We start from the raw sequence: 22,718 nt of genomic DNA on the forward strand, positions 1-22,718 counted from the left end.
AACCATTAAACATGTTTGACCACTGTCATCGCTGTAGCTTCCAATATTCTAATCTTGGTTCGCAGACTTATTTTCATATTCTTTCGAATTTTTTTTTCAATTTTGAAAATGCATTGAAGTGCAGTTTACATGCACTTACATGCTTCATAAGACATCACGGTTGCAGCGGTAGCTACAACCTAGTAAAGAGCGAACCACAGCCCATAGCAACCAAAAGTTAAAAAACGCGTTTAGAAAAAAATACCTAATGAAGAAAAATTGCAGCCTGACACTGATTCAGGAATGGTAACTATTCTTTTGGTTCGTCTTAAAAGTAAAAGTTTATTTCGAAAAGAATTTTATGCTGATTTCGAAGAAGTCTAAAACCCCTTGAAAATGGCGTCTGATGAAAATGAAAAGACTACCATTGGAATCAGCACGGTCAATAACCTTGCTGGGGGAAATTACAGCCCCCCTCGTTTAATAACAAGGAAAATGACTTTTTTGCATGGGCAGCACTGATCTGTCTCCCGCTTTTTCTTTTTCTTTTTTTTTCTTTTTTTTTCTAGCAAGGCTAAGGGGTGACCAGAATGTCATAGACAGATATTTTATAGCTCATTCGAACGGAAATTAAATTCTCTAGTGTCCTTTTTAAGTGACCAAAAAGATTCGAGGGCAACTAGCCCCCCTCCTTGAAGGCCCCCTCCTACCAAAGTCATCTAATCAGAATTTTGAGATAGCCATTTTGTTCAACATAGTTCAAAGGTCAAATATAGTTGGTTGTGGTGATGATATGACCCTCCATAGCCCCTGGGGAAAGAGCTACACAGTGTATCAGTATCGGACATATTCATTTCATGCGTATCGGTATTGATATATTGTTATTGGGCATATTGGTATCGCAAGTATGTACACAGATTTTTAGTAGCTCATATAAAAGATATTGCTCACATATACGTCCTTTCTATAAATTCAATTATCAGCAAGTTCAAAATGGCACTAAAAACGGTAGTTTTGGTGCCACGTCTCAAGTGGAAAAGCTGGGGCTAGTTGACTACCTGTACTTTTTAGAGTGACGTTTAATGGGTTATTTGAAAGCTATTGCTCATACCTGCGTGATGTTTATCAATTCTACCGTCCGTAAGTGTGATATAGCACTAAAGAAAATACTTTTGATGTCATGTCTTAAATAGAAAAGCTTGGAAGTATAAAACGAAATCATCATTATAATGATTATGGTCCAAAACCCGTAACTGGATGTTTGAGAGAACACGTCTGGTATGTTCCTCCTCCAAGCCCCCTTAAGCCACGCAATTAAGGTAAAGGGGTAAAGTTCTACTTCAGCAACTTTTGGCTATCTTGGAAAGGGGTTGGGTTAGGAAAATGAAGCTTTTAGGGATGGGTCTACACGCTAAAGTATGTCCCGGGAAGATATTTTGAAACACCTACCTCCACTCCTTCTCTCGTTGGAAGGCCCTGAAATTTGCCTATATGGCAGGTCTATACCTATTGAAATTTTGACAAAACATTTTACATTAATTGTCAGCTGTCAGTTTCTTTATCTCTGGCTTTAGTTCTGAAAATGTAATTCCTGTTATTTGAGTAGAGGTTTTAGCCATATCAATGTTGTTTGTTGTTTTATTTAGGAAATGTATTTGCATATCTTTAAAACCTTACAAACTGGGAATGAGCAAAGTTGTGAAGCTGAAAACAATGTTGTTGTACTTCATTTAAGGATAAGATCTATTTTGCACGGTTTCACTTTTGTAGCATACATATTTTTAAAGGTCATCAAAGATTAGGACCCTCTAGAGGGGGAAGGAGTGCAGGTAGGTACTTCAAAATACCTTCCCGGGACATACTCTAGCCTGTAGACCCATCCCTGAAAGTTTTATTTTCCCAATCTAACCCCTTTCTAAGATAGCCAAAAGTAGCTAAAGTAGAATTCTACCGCTAAAAGTACTAATATATCAAATCTCTCTGTGTTAGTGGCATGGTTCCGTTGGTATAGCGTTTGACTTTGAAATTAAATAAAAAAAACAAGTTTTTTTAACTGAAAGTAAGGAACGACGTTAAAACTTAAAACGAACAGAAATTATTCCGTATATGAAGGGGGCTGTCCCCTCCTCAACGCCTCGCTCTTTACGCTAAAGTTTTTTATTGTTTAAAAAAATAGAGTTGTGAGAAAGTCCAACTTTTAGCGTAAAGAGCGAGGCGTTAAGGAGGGGACAGCCCTTTTCATATAAGGAATAATTTCTGTCCGTTTTAAGTTTTAACGTCGTTCCTTACTTTCAGTTAAAAAACTTTTTTTTTATTTAATTTTTGAACGGTTTTGAATAAATGCAGGTTTTGATCTTGGCTCACCGTACATGAATAATTAAAACAAAATTTGCATATTATATTTGGTTAAATGGCTTTCTCGAAACTTTTTTAATTTTATTTACGAACGTTTTTATTAGTAATAAATATACGTAACTTAGAATTAAATTACGTAACGAACTTCTATATTCATAAATTTTTAACACGTATATTAGGGGGTTCGCCCCCTAGTCAATACCCTGCTCTTTAAACTATAGTTCGAATTTTTTTTCCAGTTCTTTAAAAATGACCTCTTACTCACAATCAGTTGATCAGTTGAAAAACTTGTTTTTTTTTATTTAATTCCTGATCTTTTTCTTTAATAATGCTGGGAAATCCGGCGCCCCCTTCATAGCAATGTCCCTTCCCCATGAAAACTTCCTTCATGGAAAGATCCTTCCATATAACCCCCGACCCTCTCCTTCCCCCACCTACCAGAAAAAATCTCCTCTGAAAAAGTCTGTATACGTCCCAATAACCAATACTCTATGTTAACAGTGAGTAAAGTTCATAACTGTCAGCCCTCCACCTGGGGACTTGGGGGGATCAAGTCATCCTAAAAGACATTTTTATCATATTTTCGACCATGTTGAACAAAATGGCTATCTCAAAATTTTGATCGGGTGACTTTGGGAAAAAAATGAGCGTGGGAGGGGGCCTAGTTGCCCTCCATTTTTTTGGGTCACTTAAAAAGGGCACTATAACTTTTAATTTTCGTTCCAATGAGCCCTCCCACGATATTCTAGGACCACTGGGTCGATACGATCACCCCTGGGGAAAAAAAACAAACAAACAAACAAACAAATAAACACGCATCCGTGATCTTTCTTCTGGCAAAAAATGGAAAATTCCACATTTTTCTTAATAGGAGCTTGAAACCTCTACAGTAGGGTTCTCTGATACGCTGAATATGATGTTATGATTTCTATTACGGTTCTATAACTTTTAAGGGGGTATTTCACCCTTTTTTTTAAATTCAGCCAAATTTTCTCAGGCACGTAACTTTTGATGGGTTAGATTAAACTTAATGAAACTTATATATTTGAAATCAGAATTAAAATCTGATTCTTTTGATGTATCTATTGGTATCAAAATCCCGTTTTTTAGAGTTTCGGTTACCATTGAGCCGGGTCGCTCATTACTTACAGTTCGTTACCACTAACTGTTTGATAGAGTGTCTTGCGTTTGATTACTGCTTCGGTGTGTTTTTTTTTTTTTTTTTTTCAATTATGGAATTCTCCCTTCTATACCATAATTTTTAATTATTTCACTGTTTTTGTAAATGTGATGCACTCATTTTTTTTAAAGCATGTCCCATAAAGGTATTTGGTCAAGTATTTTGATTCAAAAGGGAATAGAGGTCATCCAGTTCATGGTTTGAAACGACACTCTGAGTAGATCTCTAAATCCATACCCCAACAAATGACGTAATTTTGTCAAAATTCTGCGGAGGGGGGGTCAAATTTGGAGCCAGTTTTCCAAAATCAAGTTAAAATGACAGAGAAAACTGAAAAACTAGCCGTATAGTGATAAAAAAGGTAAAGATGTACTAAAGAAAACTGACCTGTTTCAGTGGATGCTTGAATTATGTCGGCTTATCTTAGTTTTGAAAACATTTTTGGAGAAACTAAATATTATCTAGGAGGGGGGTGGGGGCAAACTGATGTCTGGAGGAAAACTGAGGTCTGGGAGGGGAAATGCCCCCTCTGCCCCATAGAAAATTACGCCCGTGACCTGAAACCCTTGCTACTAAGCGGTTGGAGAAGTGTAGGCATTTGGTTCTGGAACCACTCAAAGTTGTATATTAAAAGAAGGATTATTTATTTTTATACTTACTTATTCAAATTATTTACTTAACAATTCCATCGCAATATTCTCTCCATACGTAAGATCGTGCATCCAAAGAGGAAGAAAGGCAAATGAAAACAGTTCCGTAGGAGAATTCAGGTAGTTCTTCCCAAAATTTTGAAATGAAAACAAACTTAGTTTGTAATACCATTTATCGTACCTATACAAGAACAGATCAGCAGAATGGCCAAATAATGGAAATACAAGGGGGGGCCATACATTAGAACGATTTTTATTGAAGCAACGTAGCAATGAGATTTCAATAGCTCGATAGTCAAGTGGAAGTACACAGGATATGGCGGCTATGACCTCACTTGAGGCAGTTCTAAAAGATTTGGAAATCATAGGCAGCGCGATCTTGCTGCCTAAGTAAAGAACGATGTTGGCACAATGTGTTATTAAATGGAGAAATTTTTGTTTCTCCATACCAGGACACTTCGTATCGAAGGAGTTGTCGTCGAAACTTCGAAAAGGGCTCATTCGATTCGAAATTCGAGTGGCTAGTGCCCTTTTTAATAGTCGAAAGTGATTGGAGGGCAACTACCCCTCCCCCCACGCCCATTATTCCCCCAAACACATCCAATCAACATTTTGAGATAGCCATTTTGTTAAGCGTATTTGATCTCCAGATAGAAAATACGATTTTGAGGAGGACGCTCCTCAACAACCCTCAGGGCAAGGGTTTTAAGTTATGCCCTGGGGGCATATAAGAACGATGTTGGCACAATGTTTTTTTTTCCTTTAGAGCAGGGCACTTCGTATCGAAGAAGTTGTCGTAAAAACTTCAAAAAGGGCCCATTCAATTAGAAATTGGAGTGGCTTGTGCCCTTTTTAATAGTCGAAAGTGATTGGAAGGGAACTAACACCCCTTCCACGCCCACCATTTCCCGAAACACATCCAATCAAAATTTGAGATAGCCATTTTGTTTAGCGTAGTTGATTTTCAGATATAAATTATGTTTTTGAGGAGGAAACTCCCCCACAGCAATCAGGGCAAGGGTTGTAAGTTATGCATCACGCCCACCTTTTCCCCAAACACATCCAATCAAAATTTTGAGATATCCATTTTATTCAACGTAGTTTTAAATTCTGGAAATTAGGTCTTTGAGGATGACACCCCCCACAGCCCTCAGGGCAAGGGTTGTAAGTCATGCCATGGCGGCATATAAGGTTTTTATAGAACGCGTTGTAGTAGAAACTTCAAAAAAGGGCTCATTCGATTGGGAATTGAAATAACTAGTGCCCTTTTTAATAGTCGAAAGTGATTGGAAGGCAACTAACACCCCTTCCACGTCCACCATTTCCCCAAAACACATCCAATCGAAATTTTGACATAGCCATTTTGTTCCACGAAGTTTAAAGTTCAGGAAATTATACCTTTGAGCAGGACACTCCCCTCACAGTCTTCAGGGCAAGGGTTATAAGTTATGCCCTGGGGCCATGTAAGGTTTTTATTGAAAGTGTTCTCGTAGAAACTTGAAAAAAGGGCTCATTCGATTGTAAATTCAAAGGATTAGTGCCCTTTTTAATAGTCGAAAGTGATTTGAGGGCAACTAACCCCCTCTCACGTCCACTTTTTCCCAAAACACATCCAATCAAAATTTTTAGATAGCGATTTTATTCAATGTAGTTAGGTCAGGTTCAGGTTCAGGTTCATACATTTTTATTAACAAAAAAACAACTCAATGTGACAACAAGTCGCACTAAAGCAAGAAGATGCTTGAAAAAGCGACCGGTTGGATATCATGCATGCCAAATCATCAAACCAATTAAAATTAAAAAAGGGGAAAACAATAATAATAACAGAAAATAATGATAAATATATAATGGCACAAAATATAAAATAAAAATAAAATATCTACAAAAAAAAAAAAAAAAAAAAAAAAAAAAAAAAAAAGAAGCCTTCTCTCGAACCATTAACACTACCAAATTCCTGAAAAGAAATGATTTTTAATACGGGTTTTAAGTTGCGGCACACTTTCAGCTTGACGAACAGAATCTGGGAACGAATTCCAAACTGACGGGCCCATGTGTCTGGTCACTTGACTCGCTCTTGTTGTGTTCCGTGGCTCAGATGCAAGACTATCCACACTCCTAGTCAAATAATCGTGATAAAACGAATTAGGCTTAAAAATATTCATAAAAAAATCCGGTGCAAAACCATTCAGACACTGAAATACAAAAACTCCAATTTGATAATCCCTTATTTCCCCAACCTTTAAAATTTTAAACTTTCTAAAAAGTGATTCAGTGCTATCAACACCACGATCATACCTTCCAATCAACCTTATAGCCTTATTCTGCAGAACTTGAACTCTTCTAAAATTGCAACTAAAATTACTCGCCCAAATCAAACAACCATAATTTATATAAGGCGCTATTATGGAAAAATACAATAAAAGCAGAATTTTTAAAGGTAAAAAATTTTGAAAACGGTTCAGAACTCCAAGGCCTCGCGCCAGCTTGCATGCTATAATGTCGCAGTGTTTTCTCCAACTCAAGTTTCGATCCAGGATGAATCCCAGATATCGGATCTCTTCAACTTGTGATAGCGGTAGGTCATTGTAAATAATGACACCAGGGAGAGTGGGAGCAGAACCAGGATGACAACCCCGCCCCCCGCCAAAGCCCTCGGGGCAAGGGTTGTAAGTTATGCCCTGGGGGCATATGAAGTTTTTATTGAAGGCATTGTCGTAGAAACTTAAAAAGGGCTCATTCAATTGGAAATCGAAAGGGCTAGTGCCTTTTTTAACAGTTGAAAGTGATTGGAGAGCGACTTACGCCCCTCTTACGCCCACCATTTCCCCAAACACATCCAATCAAAATTTTGAGATATCCATTTTGTTCAAAGTAGTTGAAAGTTCTGGAAATTAGGTCTTTTAGGATGATAACCCCCTCAGAGCCCTTAGTGCAAGGGTTGTAAGTTATGCCCTGGGGGCATATAAGGTTTATGTAGAAAGTTGTTATTAATTAAAAAAAAAATTCCACAAATTAAGTTTTTCAAAGAAAAGTAAAGAACTCCGTTAAACTAAAAATGAGCAAAAATAAAATCAAATAATCTACCAAGCGTGAAACTACCACAAGTCAGCATCGATAAATAAATGAAACCCAAAACAAACAGAAATTACAATAAATAACCGAGTCAAACTCAAAACGAGCAGAAATTATCATAAGTTGAGCTCAAAGCCCCTATGCCTTCCCAAGGCCAGAACAAAATTTGCGCTTTACTGATAAAAATATAAATGTTTTTACTTTTATAACTTCAATAAATCAAATAATACTAATATTGTGATTACTAAATATGAGTATATGTATATTGAACTGACAATGCAGATTCATTTGTATTATTTTTAGAAAAGTGCAAATTTTGTTCTAACCTTGGGAAGGCATAGGGGTTTTGAGTCCAACTTATGTTACTTTCTGCTCGTTTTGGGTTTGACTAGTTATTTATTGTAATTTCGTTTTGGGTTTCATTTATTTATCGATGCTGATTTGTGGTAGTTTCATGCTTTGTAGGTTATTTGATTTTTGCTCATTTTTGTTTAATGAAGTTCTTTACTTTTCTTTGAAAAACTTATTTTTTGGAAAAAGTTTTTTTTTAATTAATATCTGTTCGTTTTATATTGACGTAGTATTTTCAGGGGAAAAGAAAATAATAGTTTAAATCTTTTCGTTTTTTAAACTTTATAGTTTGGCCTGCTATTTGTATGCTGGAGAAAAATTTTCAGCAATTTTTAATAGCATACACCCTTTTAAAAATCTGGACACAAATAGTAGTGTTTAATTTAGTTTCACACCTCCTCTAGTTGACCTGAAATGGAAAACTTGATACCATTCGCAAAAAAATATGTTTCTTTCTTTGATACCTTGGATACACTTACGCCATTTTGATTTGGTTAAATTTTAAGAGCAGAAGTCGCCCTGAAAGTTTGAATATAATACCCTCAGTCGCTCTTGGGATACTGCTGAGATGCCTTATTGGGGAACAGCATTAACACAGTGCATTTTGATTTATTCTTAAGGCAACATTTAGTTTTTTCAACATAAGGAGCAAATTGGAGGGTGGGAGGGGGATTAGTTGCCCTCTAATCACTTTCGACTATTAAAAAAGGCATCAGTCCTTTCTATTTTCAATCGAATGAGCCATTTTCGAAGTTACCACGACAACTCATTCAATACAAAGTGCCCTAGTCTAAACAACAACAGCAACAAAAAAATAATTATACACACATCGATCTTTACTATAAAAATGCCAAGCCTTCCAATCACTTTCGACTATTAAAAAGGGCAATAGGCTTTTCGATTTCCAATCAAATGAGCCCTTTTTGAAACGACAACGCTTTCTATATAAACCTTATATGCCGCCAGGGCATAACTTACAACCCTTGCACTGAGGGCTCTGAAGGGGTTATCATCCTAAAAGACCTAATTTCCAGGACGCTCAACAACGTTGAACAAAATGCATATCTCAAAATTTTGATTGGATGTATTTTGGAAAATGGTGGGCGTGAGGAGGGCGTTAGTCGCTATCCAATCACTTTCAACTATTAAAACAGGTAATAGCCCTTTCAGTTTCCAATTTAATAAGCCCTTTTGAAGTTTCTACGACAACGCTTTCAATAAAAACTTTATATGCCCCAGGGAATAACTTACAACCCTTGCACTGAGGGTTCTGAAGGGTTATCATCCGAAAAGAAAAAAATTTCAGAACTTTCAACTACTTTGAACAAAATGGATATATCAAATTTCAATTCGATGTGTTTGGGAAAATGGTGGGCATGAGAGGGGCGTTAGTCGCTATCCAATCACTTTCATCTATTAAAAAAAGCACTAGCCCTTTCAATTTCCAATTGAATGAGCCCTTTTAAAGTTTCTACGACAACGCTTTCAATAAAAACTTTATATGCCCCCAGGGTCTAACTTACAACCCTTGCCCTGAGGGCTGTGGGCGGAGGGTTTGTCATCCATAAAGACCTAATTTCCAAAACTTTCAACTACGTTGAATAAAATGACTATCTAAAAATTTTGATTGGATGTGTTTGGGGGAATGATTGGCGGGGGGGCGGGTGGTATAGTTGCTCTCCAATCACTTTCGACTATTAAAAAGGGCACTAGCCCTTTGAATTTCCAATCGAATGAGCCCCTTTTGAGGTTTCTACGACAACAACTTCTATAAAAACCTTATATGCCCCCAGGGCATAGCTTAAAACCCTTGCCCTTAGGGCTGTGGGGGAGTGTCCTCCTCAAAAATATATTTTCTATCTGGAAATCAACTACGCTGAACAAAATGGCTATATCAAAATATTGATTGGATATGTTTGGGGAAATAATGGGCGCGGGGGGGCTAGTTGCCCTCCAATCACTTTCGGCTATTAAAAAGGGTACTAGTCCTTCGAATTTCCAATCGAATGAGCCTTTTTTGAAGTTTTTTCTACAACGCCTTCTATAAAAACGTTATATGCCCCCAGGGCATAACTTAAAACCCTTTCCCCGGGGTTGTGGGGGAGTGTCCTCCTCAAAAACATATTTTCTATCTGGAAATCAACTACGCTGAACAAAATGACTCTCTCAGAATTTTGATTGGATGTGTTAAGGGGAATGATGGGCGTGGGAGGGCTAGTTGCCCTCCAATCACTTTCGACTATTAAAAAGGATACTAGCTCTTCGAATTTCCAATCGAATGAGCCTGTTTTGAAGTTTTTATGACAACGCCTTCTATAAAAACCTTATAAATCCCCGAGCATAACTTAAACCCTTGCCCTGAGGGTTATTGGGGAGTGTCCTCCTCAAAAAAATATTTTCTATCTGGAAATCAACTAAGCTGAACAAAGTGGGTATCTCAAAATTTTGATTCGATGTGTTTGGAGGAATGATGGGCGTGGGGGGGCTAGTTGCCCTCTAATCACTTTCGACTATTAAAAAGGGCACTAGTCACTCCAATTTCCAGTCGAATGAGCCCTTTTAGAAGTTTCTACGACAACTCCTTCGATACGAAATGCCCGGGTAAGGCGGAAAAAAAAACATTGTGCCCACATCGTTCTTTACTTAGGCAGCGCTAGCACGCTGCCTATGATGTTTACGCCCATAGATTTTGAAGTCGCAAAATACGTCCTCGATATTTTTCAAATAAGCTATTTTGATAACCTAAGCATACGTTGTGTCTTTCGATTTAGAATGCAGTTAACGATGGACAGGTTTTGAATCACATACAGGGACAATTTAATTCGCCTCCCTCAGACGAGCTCTCTCGAATTGTGCCCCCTTTGTCCAGCCGACAAGGCAGACGCGAAGGCACACAGCTCGGTCCAATTATCTAGAGGATACGCCGAAAACCGGGTACTTGAGGAGCAGCTTCATCCGGCGTTGCACTTCTATCTGGAACGATCTTCCTGGGGATATTATCCCTGCAAATCCCTATGTTGACACCTTCAAAAGAAGGTTCAATAGACATTTAAAACCTCGAGGTCATTGAAAGAGGTAAATGAATAGTGGCATATCAGATACTTTGAAGTCCTGGCGCCGTGAATATTGGAATTAAAAAAAAAATGTAATGGATTGTATGTCTTGCACAATATGTATTTTACCTTTAGAAAACTTTGGTTTTCGGGTACAAAAGAATTGATTTGCATAATATTTGATTAGTTGTTTCCACTTTGGGGTTGCTACATTATGAAGTCAACCTATACCTTGCAGAGCCGTCATCTTAATTCAAATCTATTCGCCTTTTAATTGTCCAAAACTATCTGCCTGTTTTTCAGGGGATGTTTTCTGGACTGATTCCTCTCCAAAACTTCCAGGTTTTTACAGTTTTCCCCACCTTTCTCTGTTTCTGCTGCATAGCCTGTCCTGTTTTAGGAGATTCAAACGGTCCCTGTGCCTGGTCACCAAAAATATGGTGACCAGGTCACCAGGTCACCAGATCACCTGGTCACCAAATATGGCGCCAAGTCCTCCTCCCTCCCCTCCAAAAAAAATATTAAACAGTAGTGTTTTTTGTCGGACTGGGGAAGAGCATGAGGGGCGTTGGGAGGGAGCGGGTTTCCTTTTGATTGTCTTGTAACAATCACAAGTCACAAGACCTGCATCATATTCATATTTATAAGCCGGGAAGAAGAGCCTTTGGAATCCCCAACCATGCAGAAAAATCCCTACATGAATCTGATTCCAAAAATATGTAGTAAGTCCATCTTTCTACTAAAATGCATCTACGAAACCTTTATTTTAAACCTGTCAACTGTATCACTCTGTGTCCGTGTCATGGCAATCTGCCATCTGTATTATCTGTGTCCTTGAGAGGCAGAATTTCTTGGATATTTCGACTATTCTCATTAAAAATGTCGAAGAATGCTTAGCTAAATTGTAAAAATATTGATCCAATGTAATGTAGGGTTGCGTTGGCACCCCAATTCACAATGGGTGGTTCACTGCCTTTTTATCGGCTTTGTCCGTGTAAAGCAACTAAAACACTAATTTACGACCGAATGGGTGTCCTCTCCCAACTTTCTACGATCGTCCTTTTTAAATGCATGATGAAGCCAGGGAAAAAATATTGCTTTTTAAGTGAGAGGCTATTGCTTTTAAAATGTCAATGCAATAATGTTGACTATAAATTGTATCCATGATTTGTATCCAGGCACGTACTCAGAATCCTTTTCCAGATAGCCAAATAATAAAAAATACTTCATATTTAATTAAGGATATTTTGGAATATCAAGAGGAGGTCAGGAAATGGTTCTCCCTTGGTATGTCCCAGCATGAAAATATGAAATAAAGCGCCAATGACGCAGTAGGTTTTAGACTTTTACAGTGAGAGAAGTAGGTCATACCCAAACTCTTGTTTGTAGTGATTTTTGTTCGTTTCAAGCTTAATGATTTGCATATTTAATTCAAGTTTCACTCGTTTTAAGATGTTTTTATTACTTTACATTAATATCTATTGTATGTTGTTTGCATTTATTGTTTATTTAATTTCTGTTCGTTTCAAGTTTCATTTATATTTCGGTAGGAAAATATTTTTTTTCGTTTTAAGATTGATTTTCATATTCAATCTAAGCATCACTCGCTTTAAGATCTATTTATTTATTTATATTATTACTTGTTGTATGTTTTTGCTATGATTGTTTATTTAATTTATGTTCGTTTTGGGTCTCATTTATTCTTTAATAGTAATTTCTGGTCGTTTTGAGTTTGAATTTTAAAAGGTATTTTAATCTGCTGAGCTTAAGTTTAAAACAGCCTTTACTTTTCTTTGGCACTGGGGGGATGTGTCAACACCGGAGTTTTTGTTATATGACCTTTGAGCTATTTTGAAAAAAATGGCTCTCAGATTTCTTATCGGATGGGTTTGAGGAAAATGGGGCGTGGAGAGGGGGCTAGTTGACCTCCGATCTCTTTTGACTCTTAAAACGTAAACGAGAACTTTCAATTTCTAATCATATGAGCCCTCACCGAAATTTATACGAGCATACCTTCCATAAGAACCATATATGCCCCCAGAGCAATACTTACAACGCCTGCCCCGGGCCCTGGGGGTTTCTGTCGACACTGAAGTTTTTCTTATCTGACCTTTGAACTATTTTTAACGAAATTGACCTACGTAAACGAGTTTTCGTTATATGATCTTTGAGCTATTTTTAACAAAATGGCTGCCTCAAATTTTTATCAGATGTGTTTGGGGAAAAAGGGCTTGGGGCCAGTTGCCCTCTTATCACTTTTTACTCTTAAAAAGGGCACTAGAACTCTCGATTTCCAATCGAATGAGCCCCCTTTGAAGTTTATACGACGACCCCTTCCATATCAAGTGCCTCTGAAAAAAAATAAATAGAGTATGGGGGAGGCTAGCTGCCCTCCAATCACTTTCGACTCTTAAAAAGTGAATTACAACTTTCAATTTCCAATCAAATGAGCCCACTATGAAGTTTATACGAGCATCCCTTCCATAACAACCAAATATGTCCCCAGGGCATAACTTACAACGCCTACCCCCGGGCCCTGGGGGGCTGTGTCGCCAGTGAAGTTTTTGTTATCTAACCTTAGAACTATTTTTAACAAACATCTATCACAAAATTTTTATCTGATGCATTTAGGGCGTGGAAGAGGGGGGAGGGCTAGTTCCCATCTGATCTCTTTTGATTTTTAAAAAGTGAACAAGAACTTTCAATTTCCAATCAAATGAGCCCTCTCCGAAGTTTATACGTGCATACCTTCCATAAGAACTATATATGCCCCTAGAGCATTACTCATAACGCCTGCCTCCGGGCCCCGGGGGGGTTGCGTCGACACAGGAATTTTTCTTATCTGACCTTTGAACTATTTTTAATGTAATGGCTATTATATAAATTTTATTTGATGGGTTTAGGGAAATAAAGGTTTGTGGGGGGGGGGGCTAGTTGCCCTCTTATATCTTTTGACTCGTAAAAATTGAACTAGAACTTTGAATTTCCTAGGAAATGAGCCCTCTCTGAATTTTATACGAGCATCCCTTTCATAAGAACCATTAATGCCCCCAGGATAACACTTACAACGCCTATCCCCCGGACCCTGGGGCAAGTTTTTGTTATCTAATTTTTGAACAATTTCCAAAAACTGGCTATCTCAAAATTTGTAGCGGATGGTTTAGGGGAAAAAAGGCTTGGGGGGCTTGTTGCCCTTAACTTTCTTGACTCTTGAAAAGTGAACTAGAACTTTCAATTTCCAATCAAATGAGCCCTCTATGAAGCTTATACGGTCATCCCTTTCATAAGTCAGTCCTTTCATAGGTCATCCCTTTCCCCCGGGCCCTGGACGGTTGTATTGACTCCGGAGTGTTTCTTATCCGACCTTTGAACTATTTTTAAAAAAATTTCTATCTTAAAATTTTCGTCAGATGGGTTTGGATAAAGAGGGCGTGGGGGACTAGCTGCCCTCGGATCTCCTTTTACTACTAAAAAGTCAGCTCAAAATTTTAATTTCCAATCAAATAAAGCCTCTCTGAAGTTTATATGAGCATCCCTTTCATAAGAACCATATATTGTCCAGGGCATAACTTGCCCTGCCCCCTGGCAGGGCAAGTTATGCCTGCCCCCGGGCCCTGGGGGGTTGTGAAGACACCTGAGTTTTTTTATCTGACTTTTGAGCAATTTTTAACTTAATGGCCATCTCAAAATTTTTATTGGATGCATTTGGGGGGAAAAGGGCCTGGTGGGGGGGGCTAGCTGCTGTCCAATCTCTTGTGACTCTAAAAAACTGAACTAGGACTTTCAATTTCCAATCAAATGAGCCATCTCTGAAGTTTTTACGAGCATCCCTTCAATAAGAACCATATTCCACCAGGGCATAGATTACAACACCTGCCCACGGGCCCTGGGGTGCTGTGTCGACCCCGAAGTTTGCGTTATATGGTCTTTGAACTATTTTGTGAAAAAAGCTGTCTCAAAGTTCTTATCGGATGGGTTTGAGGAAAAAAGGGCGTGATAGGGAGGACTAGGTACCCTCCAATTTCTTTTGACACTTAAAAAATGAACTAGAACTTTCACTTTCCAATCAAATGAGCCCTCTTTGAAGATTATACGAGTATCCCTTCCATAAGACCCATATATGCCCCCATGGCATAACTTACAAGCCTGCCTCCGGCCCTGTGGGTTGTGTCGACACCGGAATTTTTGTTTTATGACCTTTCAACTATGTTTAACAAAATAGCCATCTTAAAATTTTTATTGGATGCATTCGGGAAAAAGTGTTTATTGGGGGAGCTGGTTAATATCTTTTGACGCTTAAAAAATGAACTAGAACTTTGAATTTCCAATCAAATGAGCCTTCTCTGAAGTTTACACGAGCATTCCTTCCAAAAGAACCACATATGCCCCCTGAGCATAACTTATAACCCTTGCCCCTGAAGACTGTGGGGGGAGTGTCCTGCTCAAACATATAATTTCCAGAACTTTCAACTACGTTGAACAAAGTGGCCATATCAAATTTTGATTGGATGTGTTTGGGGAAATGGTGGGCCTGGAAGGGGTGTTATTTGCCTTCCACTTTCGACTATTAAAAAGGGAACTAGCCATTTAAATTTCCAATCGAATGAGCCCTTTCTGAAGTTTCTACGACAATACTTTCTATACAAAACCCTATATGCCCCCAGGGCATAACTTACAATCCTTAACCTGAGGAATGTGGGGGGGGGTTGTTATCCTCTAAGAACTAATTTCCTAAATTTTCAACTACGTTGAACAAAATGGCTATCTCAAAATTTTGATTGGATGTGTTTGGGGCAAAGGTGGACGTAAGAGCACTTGATCAATCTTTTCATTACCCAAAGTCACCTTTTCATCTTCACATATTCCTAGCCTTAGTGACTTAGTCTTCTTAACATTAATTTTCAAACCTATTCTAGCACCCTGAACTCGCAAAACCTCTAAATTTCATTTATTTTGCTAACACTTTCATCTAGGATGATTAAATCATCAGCATAATCTAATTCCAGGAGACTTTTCCCTCGCCATCTGATTCCGTGGTCTCCCATTGCCTTTTCTGTGCTCCTTAATACAAAATCCATCTAAATAATCCATATAAAGGGAGATAGAACACAGCATTGCTTAACTCCTAATTTAATACAAAACCAGCTGCTAGCCTCATTTCCTATCTTAACCGCAGCCGTATTATTCTCGTTCATAGCACTAATCACTTTAATGTATTTTTCTGGTATACCATACAAGGATAAAACCTTTGCTAAAGCTATTCTATCAACAAAATCGAACGCTTGCTCATAATCTATAAAACTAAGGACCAAAGGTGTTTGGAAACTTAGGAACTACTCAATTATTAACCAAAGAGTGAAAATTTGGTCAATGCATCCTCTACCTTTTCGAAAACCGCACTGTTCTTCTCTTAAAACTTTGTCTACGGCATCTCTCATTCTAAATAGTATCATATTACTAAGTAATTTGCTACCTACAGAGACCAGACTAATGCCTCGATAATTACCACACTCACTTTTATCACCTTTCTTATAAAGTGGCTTAATTAAGGTTTTCTTAATATCATTTGGTACTTCCCTTTCTCAAAAATCGTATTCATAATCTTCAGTAACTTGTTTCTGACCTCAAAGCCACCATATTTAAGAAACTCATTTACTACCCTATCAGCCTGGAGCCTTAATATTTAATAATCCTTTTAGTACTGTCGTTAATTCTTCCTCGCAAAACAAACCTTCCCTCACATCCAAGGTATCACAAACTTTTTCATTTTCCTCCATATCTTTATCTGCAACTCTGTCTTGGCTTATTAAGTTTTAAAAATATTTTTCCCATCTCTCTTAAATTCTTTCCTTATTGTTAATTATGGTCCCAGTCGCATCTATTTTACTGAGACATTGATAGACAGAGCCCTCACTCTCAATTTATGGAATCTCAAGTACAACATTTTACTGTTATGCAGTCTAGCTGCATCTTCCAGATCCTCGGCAATTTTATCCATGGCTCCCACTTCCCACTTCATTTGTTCATTTTTTAATGCTTTCTCCGCTTTCTTTACATTCCTTTTGTCTTCATGTGATCTATCACTCAGATAATTCATGTACAAGTCCTTTCTCCTTTCTATTAAACATAAAGCTTTTTCACTAATATTCATAGCTGCAGTCCTAGCTTTCTTCCCTAGGACACCTTCAGCAACTTCACAAATTATTTTTCTAAAATTATTCCAACCATCTTCCACATTGTCAAATTTTAAACTCTTAAGTTTAGTATTCAACTGTTCCTGGAAAGTTTCTCTCAAATTCTCATCCTGGAGTCAACCAACATCATAACTTCCCAGGAGATAGTTACCCTTCCGAAATTTGAGCTTCAAATTAACCCTTGACACTACTAGATGGCGCTCTTTACTTTTAACATCAATAACAGTACTCCTGTATACCCTAGTATCCTGTATTGATCCTGCCAGTCTTCGGTTTACTATAACATAATCAATAAGGTTTTCTGTCATACCATCACCTGAATACCATGTTAACTTATTAGCCATTTTATGACCAAACACCGTGTTGGTTATAACTAGATTGATGTACCTACAAAATTGCAAAAGTCTGTATCCATTGCTGTTTTCTTTTTCTACACCAAGTTTGCCTAGGCTAGGATACCATCTATCCCTATTTCTACCGACCTGGGCGTTAAAATCCCCTAGTAAAAACATCCTATTTCTGCCTGGGACCCTGTCTATTTGCTCCTGTAACAGTAAGTAAAATTCACCTGAGTCACTGGTTTCTCCGTAAGTTGGTTCTACAGGGGCGTATACTACTATAACTGATACCCTGAACTTTCTAGTCATGAAATGAGCAATTAGTATTCTATTATTACTACCTTCCCAGCCTAAACAAGACTTAGCAGCTTCCTTAATCATCAAGAGCCCTACTCCCTGTCTATGTACCCCATCCTTCCCGCCTGTGTAAACATATTCTATATCACCTAATTTCAGGCTTCCTACCTCTGGGATATGGGTTTCTGAAACCCTAATAAGTCCAGTTCGAATCTTCTGAATTCGTCAGTCAAAATGTTGATACGACGGTCATTTTTTAACGTCGTAACATTCCAAGTTCGAATTATTGCTCACATATAAAGATAGTATATATGACATAGTATCTCATATAGTAGTATATATGAGTAGTATCAATAATATATACGAGTAGTATCTCTAGTTGAAGTAGTATCTGTTCTAATAAGCAAGCACTTTCTCCGTCTTTTTTTAACAAGTTGTATTTGCGGGTTTTGTCATTATTCCCGACCATTCAAAATATTATTAATGGTTGTCATATGGACAACCGTTAAATTTTCCTATTTGTTAATATTTTCTATCTCAAATTCATTTAAATTAACAATAAAAGAGAATGTGCGTTCGGCTTCTATTAATTTTCAAAAGCATCTAGTCTCTATCAAAATGGTCAAAAATGTAAATAATAACACAGGGCCGGAAACTAGAAAATAAACTGTCATCCATTTTAAATTCTAAATGGTTAAATTAAATCCAGTTGAATGACTATGCACAAAATGACACTGCTTGCACAAAATAAGTCATTAAACTAAACCCCCAAATTATAACCTTGTAATTTCACTTTCTTCTTTTGGTTGATGGCGTCAGAAAGAAATACTACTTTTTGAGAATAACAAGGGCACCAACTCACAAAAAAGTAGGAGTGAGGAAAGGAACTTTTTCTATATTCTTATGAAGGTAAAAAAAATATATTTTTCAAATCTAATTTTTTTATTGAAAATACAGAATAAGTTATTTTTCAAAATCTAGGGGTTAGTTTGTTAGTCATCAATTTTCAGCTTTGTTATCAACTTTTATTCTGGGAAAAAAACAATCCAGAATAACAGCTACTCTTACCAAGACCACTCCTAGGAAGGGGCCCTGTTGCCCTCTAGTTACTTTTGGCTCTAAAAAGGGGCACTAGGGCTTTCAATATCCAGTCGAATCTGGGGGAATATTTTCTCCCAGATTCGACTGGGGGAATATATAAGTATTTCAAATTTATAGTTTTGGTAGCTCGACCTCTTTCGTCTCATGGGCTGGGGATTGAGTTGCAATTTATATCGATAGTTCTTAGTGATGTCTTTTTTAGGGGGGGTCAAGTGGCGCAATGGTCCCCAATAGTTTGGAGAAAAATTATTATGTAGCCCACGCGCCATGACTCCCTGGATTTGGACCCCTCTCTCTCCCCCCTCCCAATAAAAACGCTGAAACTACGGCCCTGATAGTTCTTACCTCTTAAGTTAGACAGAAGTAGCGTTTCCTTCCACCGTTTTAAGAGCGTGCACGAGCAAAAAATAAGCTAATTATTTTTAAACAACTAGTCAAATAGTTCGTTGTAACGAACTATAAGTAAGGAGCGACGCGGCTCAATAGTAACCGAAAGATACTTTGATATCAATAGATGTCTCAAAAGAATTGGCCTATTATGATGATTCCAAATATATAAGATTCATTAAGGTACGTTTTACTCATCAAAGGATAAGAGCACTTGACCGTGAGTGAGAAAATTTGCCTGATTTTTGAAAAAAGGGGGGAAACCCTCTAAGGGTCAATGAATCTTAATAAAAATCGCACCATCAAATTAAGCATTTTAGAAAACCCTACTGTAGAGGTTTCAAGCTCCTATCTTTAAAAATGTGGAATTTTGCATTTTTTGCCAAAAGAAAGATCAAGGATGCGTGTTCATTCGTTTTTTTTTGTTGTTTTTTTTTAAGGGGTGATCGCATCAAACCAGTAGTCCTAGAATATCGGAAGAAGACTCATTCGAAAGGAAAATAAAAGTTCAAGCGCCCTTTTTAAGTGACCAAAAGTGTGGAGGGCAAACTAGCCCTCCTTCCATGCAAATTTTTCCACCAAAATAGTTCAATCGAAATTTTGAGATAGCCATTTTGTTCAGCATAGTTGAAAGGTGCAGTAACCTTTATGTCCCGAGGGAACATAGGGTTTTTATGGTAAGGTTGGTCGTATAAACTTCGGAAGGAGCTAATTTTTGCAGATAGGGGCTTGAAAAATCTACATTAGGGTTTTCTGTTACGCTGTATCTAATGGTTTGATTTTTATTAAAATTCTATCATTTTTAGTGTGTGTTTCCCCCTTTTTTCGAAAATAAGGCAAATTTTTCAGGCTCGTAACTTTTGATGGTTTAGACTAAATTTGATGAAACTTACATATTTAAAATCAGCATAAAAATCCGATTCTTTTGATGCATCTACTGGTATCAAAATTCCGTTTTTTAGAGTTTCGGTTACTATTGAGCCGGGTCACTCCTTACTTACAGTTCGTTACCACCAACTATTTGAAAAACCGAAAAGATATAAATATTTTCTTCCCATAAAAAAGACTGTGGTATGTCAATAAAAAACGAGCAGAAATTCATTTTAAAATATTTTTCCACAAAACAAGTTTTTTAAAGAACAGTAAAGAAATAAAGTCAAATAATCTTCAGCATAATTTGTGCTCTACTGAAAACCAAATACATTTTAAATGTTTTAACTTTTTTACTTTAATAAATAAAAAGCTATCATAACTTTAAGGAATAAATATCAGGAAACAAAATTTTGTTCCACGCAGTTCAAAGTTCAGGAAATTATACCTTTGAGCAGGACACTCCCCCCACAGTCGTCAGGGCAAGGGTTATAAGTTATGCCCTGGGGGCATATAAGGTTTTTATTGAAATCTGTGTCGTAGAAACTTGAAAAAGGGCTCATTCGATTGGAAATTCAAAGGTCTAGTGCCCTTTTTAATAGTCGAAAGTTATTTGAGGGCAACTAACCCCCCTATCACGCCCATCTTTTCCCCAAACACATCCAATCAATATTTTAGATAGCCATTTATTGAACGTAGTTGAAAGTTTTGGAAATTAGGTCTTTAAGAATGACAACCCCTCCCCCCCAAAAAAAAACCTCAGGGCAAGGGTTTTAAGTTATGCCCCGGGGGCATATAAGGTTTTAATTGAAGGCGTGGAAACTTCAAAAGGGTTCATTTAATTGGAAATTGAAAGGGCTAGTGCCTTTTTAAATAGTTGAAAGTGATTGGATAGCGACTAAAACCCCTCTCAAGCCAACCATTTTCCCAAAAACATCCAATCAAAATATTGAGACATCCATTTTGTTCAACGTAGTTGAAAATTTTTGAAATTATTTCTTTTAGGATGATAACCCCCCTCAGGTCCCTCAGTGCAAAGGTTTTAAGTTAAGCCCTGGGGGCATATAAAGTTTATATGGAAAGTTGTTATAGAAATTTCAAAAAGGGCTCATTTGACTGGAAATTGAAATTGCCCTTTTCAATAGTCGAAAGTGAGTGGAGAGTAATTAACCCCCTCTATCGCCCACCATTTCCCCAAAACATTCAATCAAAGTTTAGAGATAGCCATTTTGTTCAACGTAGAAAGTTCTGGATATTATGTATTTAAGGATGACAAACCCCCCAGAGCCCCAAAGGCAAAGGTTGTAAGTTCTGCCCTGGGGGCATATAAGATTTTTATAGATAGAGTTGCCGTAGAACTTCAAAAAGGGCTCATTCAATTGGAAATTGAGAGGTATGGTGCCCTTTATGATAGTCGAAAGTGATTGGAGGGTAGCTAACCCCCCTCTCACGCCCACCATTCCTCCAAACACCTCCAATCAAAATTTTCAGATAGCCATGTTGTTCAAGGTAGTAGAAAATTCTGGAAATTAAGTCTTTGGGAATGCCCTCCCAGCACTCAGGGCAAGGTTTGTAAGTTATGCCCTGGGGATATATAAGGTGTTTATAAAAAGCGTTGTCGTTTCCAAAAAGGTTCATTAGATTAGAAATCAAAAGTCCTAGTGCCATTTTTAATAGTCGAAAGTGATTGGAAGGCTTGACCTTTTTATAGTAAAGATCGATGTGGGTATAATGTATTGTTTGTTGTTGTTGTTGTTGTTTAGACCAGGGCACTTCGTATCGAAGGAGTTGTCGTGGGAACTTCGAAAAGGGCTCATTCGATTGGAAATAGAAAGGATTGATGCCATTTTTAATAGTCGAAAGTGATTGGAGGGCAACTAATCCCCCTTCCACTCCCACCCTGTCACGCCCAACCTCCCATTTGCCCATTATGTTGAAAAAACTAGATGTTGCCTTAAGATTAAATAAAAATGCACTGTGTAAATGCTAATTCTCAATAAGGCATCTCAGCAGTATCCCAAGAACGACTGACGTATTATGTTCAAACTTTCGGGGCTACTTCTGCTCTTGAAATTTAACTAAATCAAAATGGCGGAAGTGTATCCAAGCTATCAAAGAAAGTAAACAGATTTTTTTGCAAATGGTATCAAGTTTTCCATTTCAGGTCAACTAGAGGAGTTACGAAACTAAATTAAACAGTACTATTTGTGTCCAGATTTTTAAAAGGGTGTGTGTTGTTAAAAATTGCTGAAAATTTTTCTCCAGCATACAAATAGCAGGCCAAACTATAAAGTCTTAAAAAATGAAAGGATTTAAAGTATTATTTTCTTTTTCCCTGAAAAAACTATGTCAATGTAAAACGAACAGAAATTAATTTAAAAAAAATTTCCACAAAATAAGTTTTTCAAAGAAAAGTAAAGAACTCCATTTAATAAAAATGAGCAAAAATAAAATCAAAAAATCTACCAATTGTGAAACTACCACAAATCAGCATCGATAAATAAATGAAACCCAAAACGAACAGAAATTACAATAAATAACTGAGTCAAACTCAGAACGAGTAGAAATTAACATAAGTTGGGCGCAAAACCCCTATGCCTTCGCAAGGCCAGACCAAAATTTGTACTTTACTGAAAAAATACAAATGAATGTATTGGGATGCCTAATTGGGAATTAGCACTATCATAGTGCATTTTGATTTAATCTTAAGGCAACATTTAGTTTTTAAACATAATGGGCAAATGGGAGGGTGGGAGTGGAAGGGGGGCTAGTTGCCTCCAATCACTTTCTACTATTAAAAAGGGGATCAGCCCTTTCTATTTTCAATCGAATGAGCCCTTTTCGAAGTTCCCACGACAACTCCTTCGATACGAAGTGCCCTAGTCTAAACA

The 22,718-nt window shown here is 37.4% G+C and overlaps 1 protein-coding gene across 2 annotated transcripts in view; it reads left to right on the forward strand.

The window, feature by feature from the left end:
• LOC148944861 (uncharacterized) overlaps positions 1-22,718 on the forward strand; it is a 124,478-nt gene that overhangs the window by 95,939 nt on the left and 5,821 nt on the right. Inside the window, exon 2 of one of the 2 annotated variants that reach the window (XM_089099158.1) lies at positions 18,289-18,378. The exons of the other annotated variant lie outside the window; for it this stretch is intronic. Within the exon in view, the coding sequence (XP_088955284.1) occupies positions 18,289-18,378 (90 nt within the window). The remainder of the gene's footprint in view (positions 1-18,288; positions 18,379-22,718) is intronic. 2 annotated transcript variants of the gene reach the window in all.

The sequence above is a fragment of the Artemia sp. Qi Xiang Cuo genome, chromosome 13 (genome assembly GCF_049724085.1).
Source record: "Artemia sp. Qi Xiang Cuo chromosome 13, ASM4972408v1, whole genome shotgun sequence".
In the NCBI taxonomy this organism is placed as follows: Eukaryota; Metazoa; Arthropoda; class Branchiopoda; order Anostraca; family Artemiidae; genus Artemia; species Artemia sp. Qi Xiang Cuo.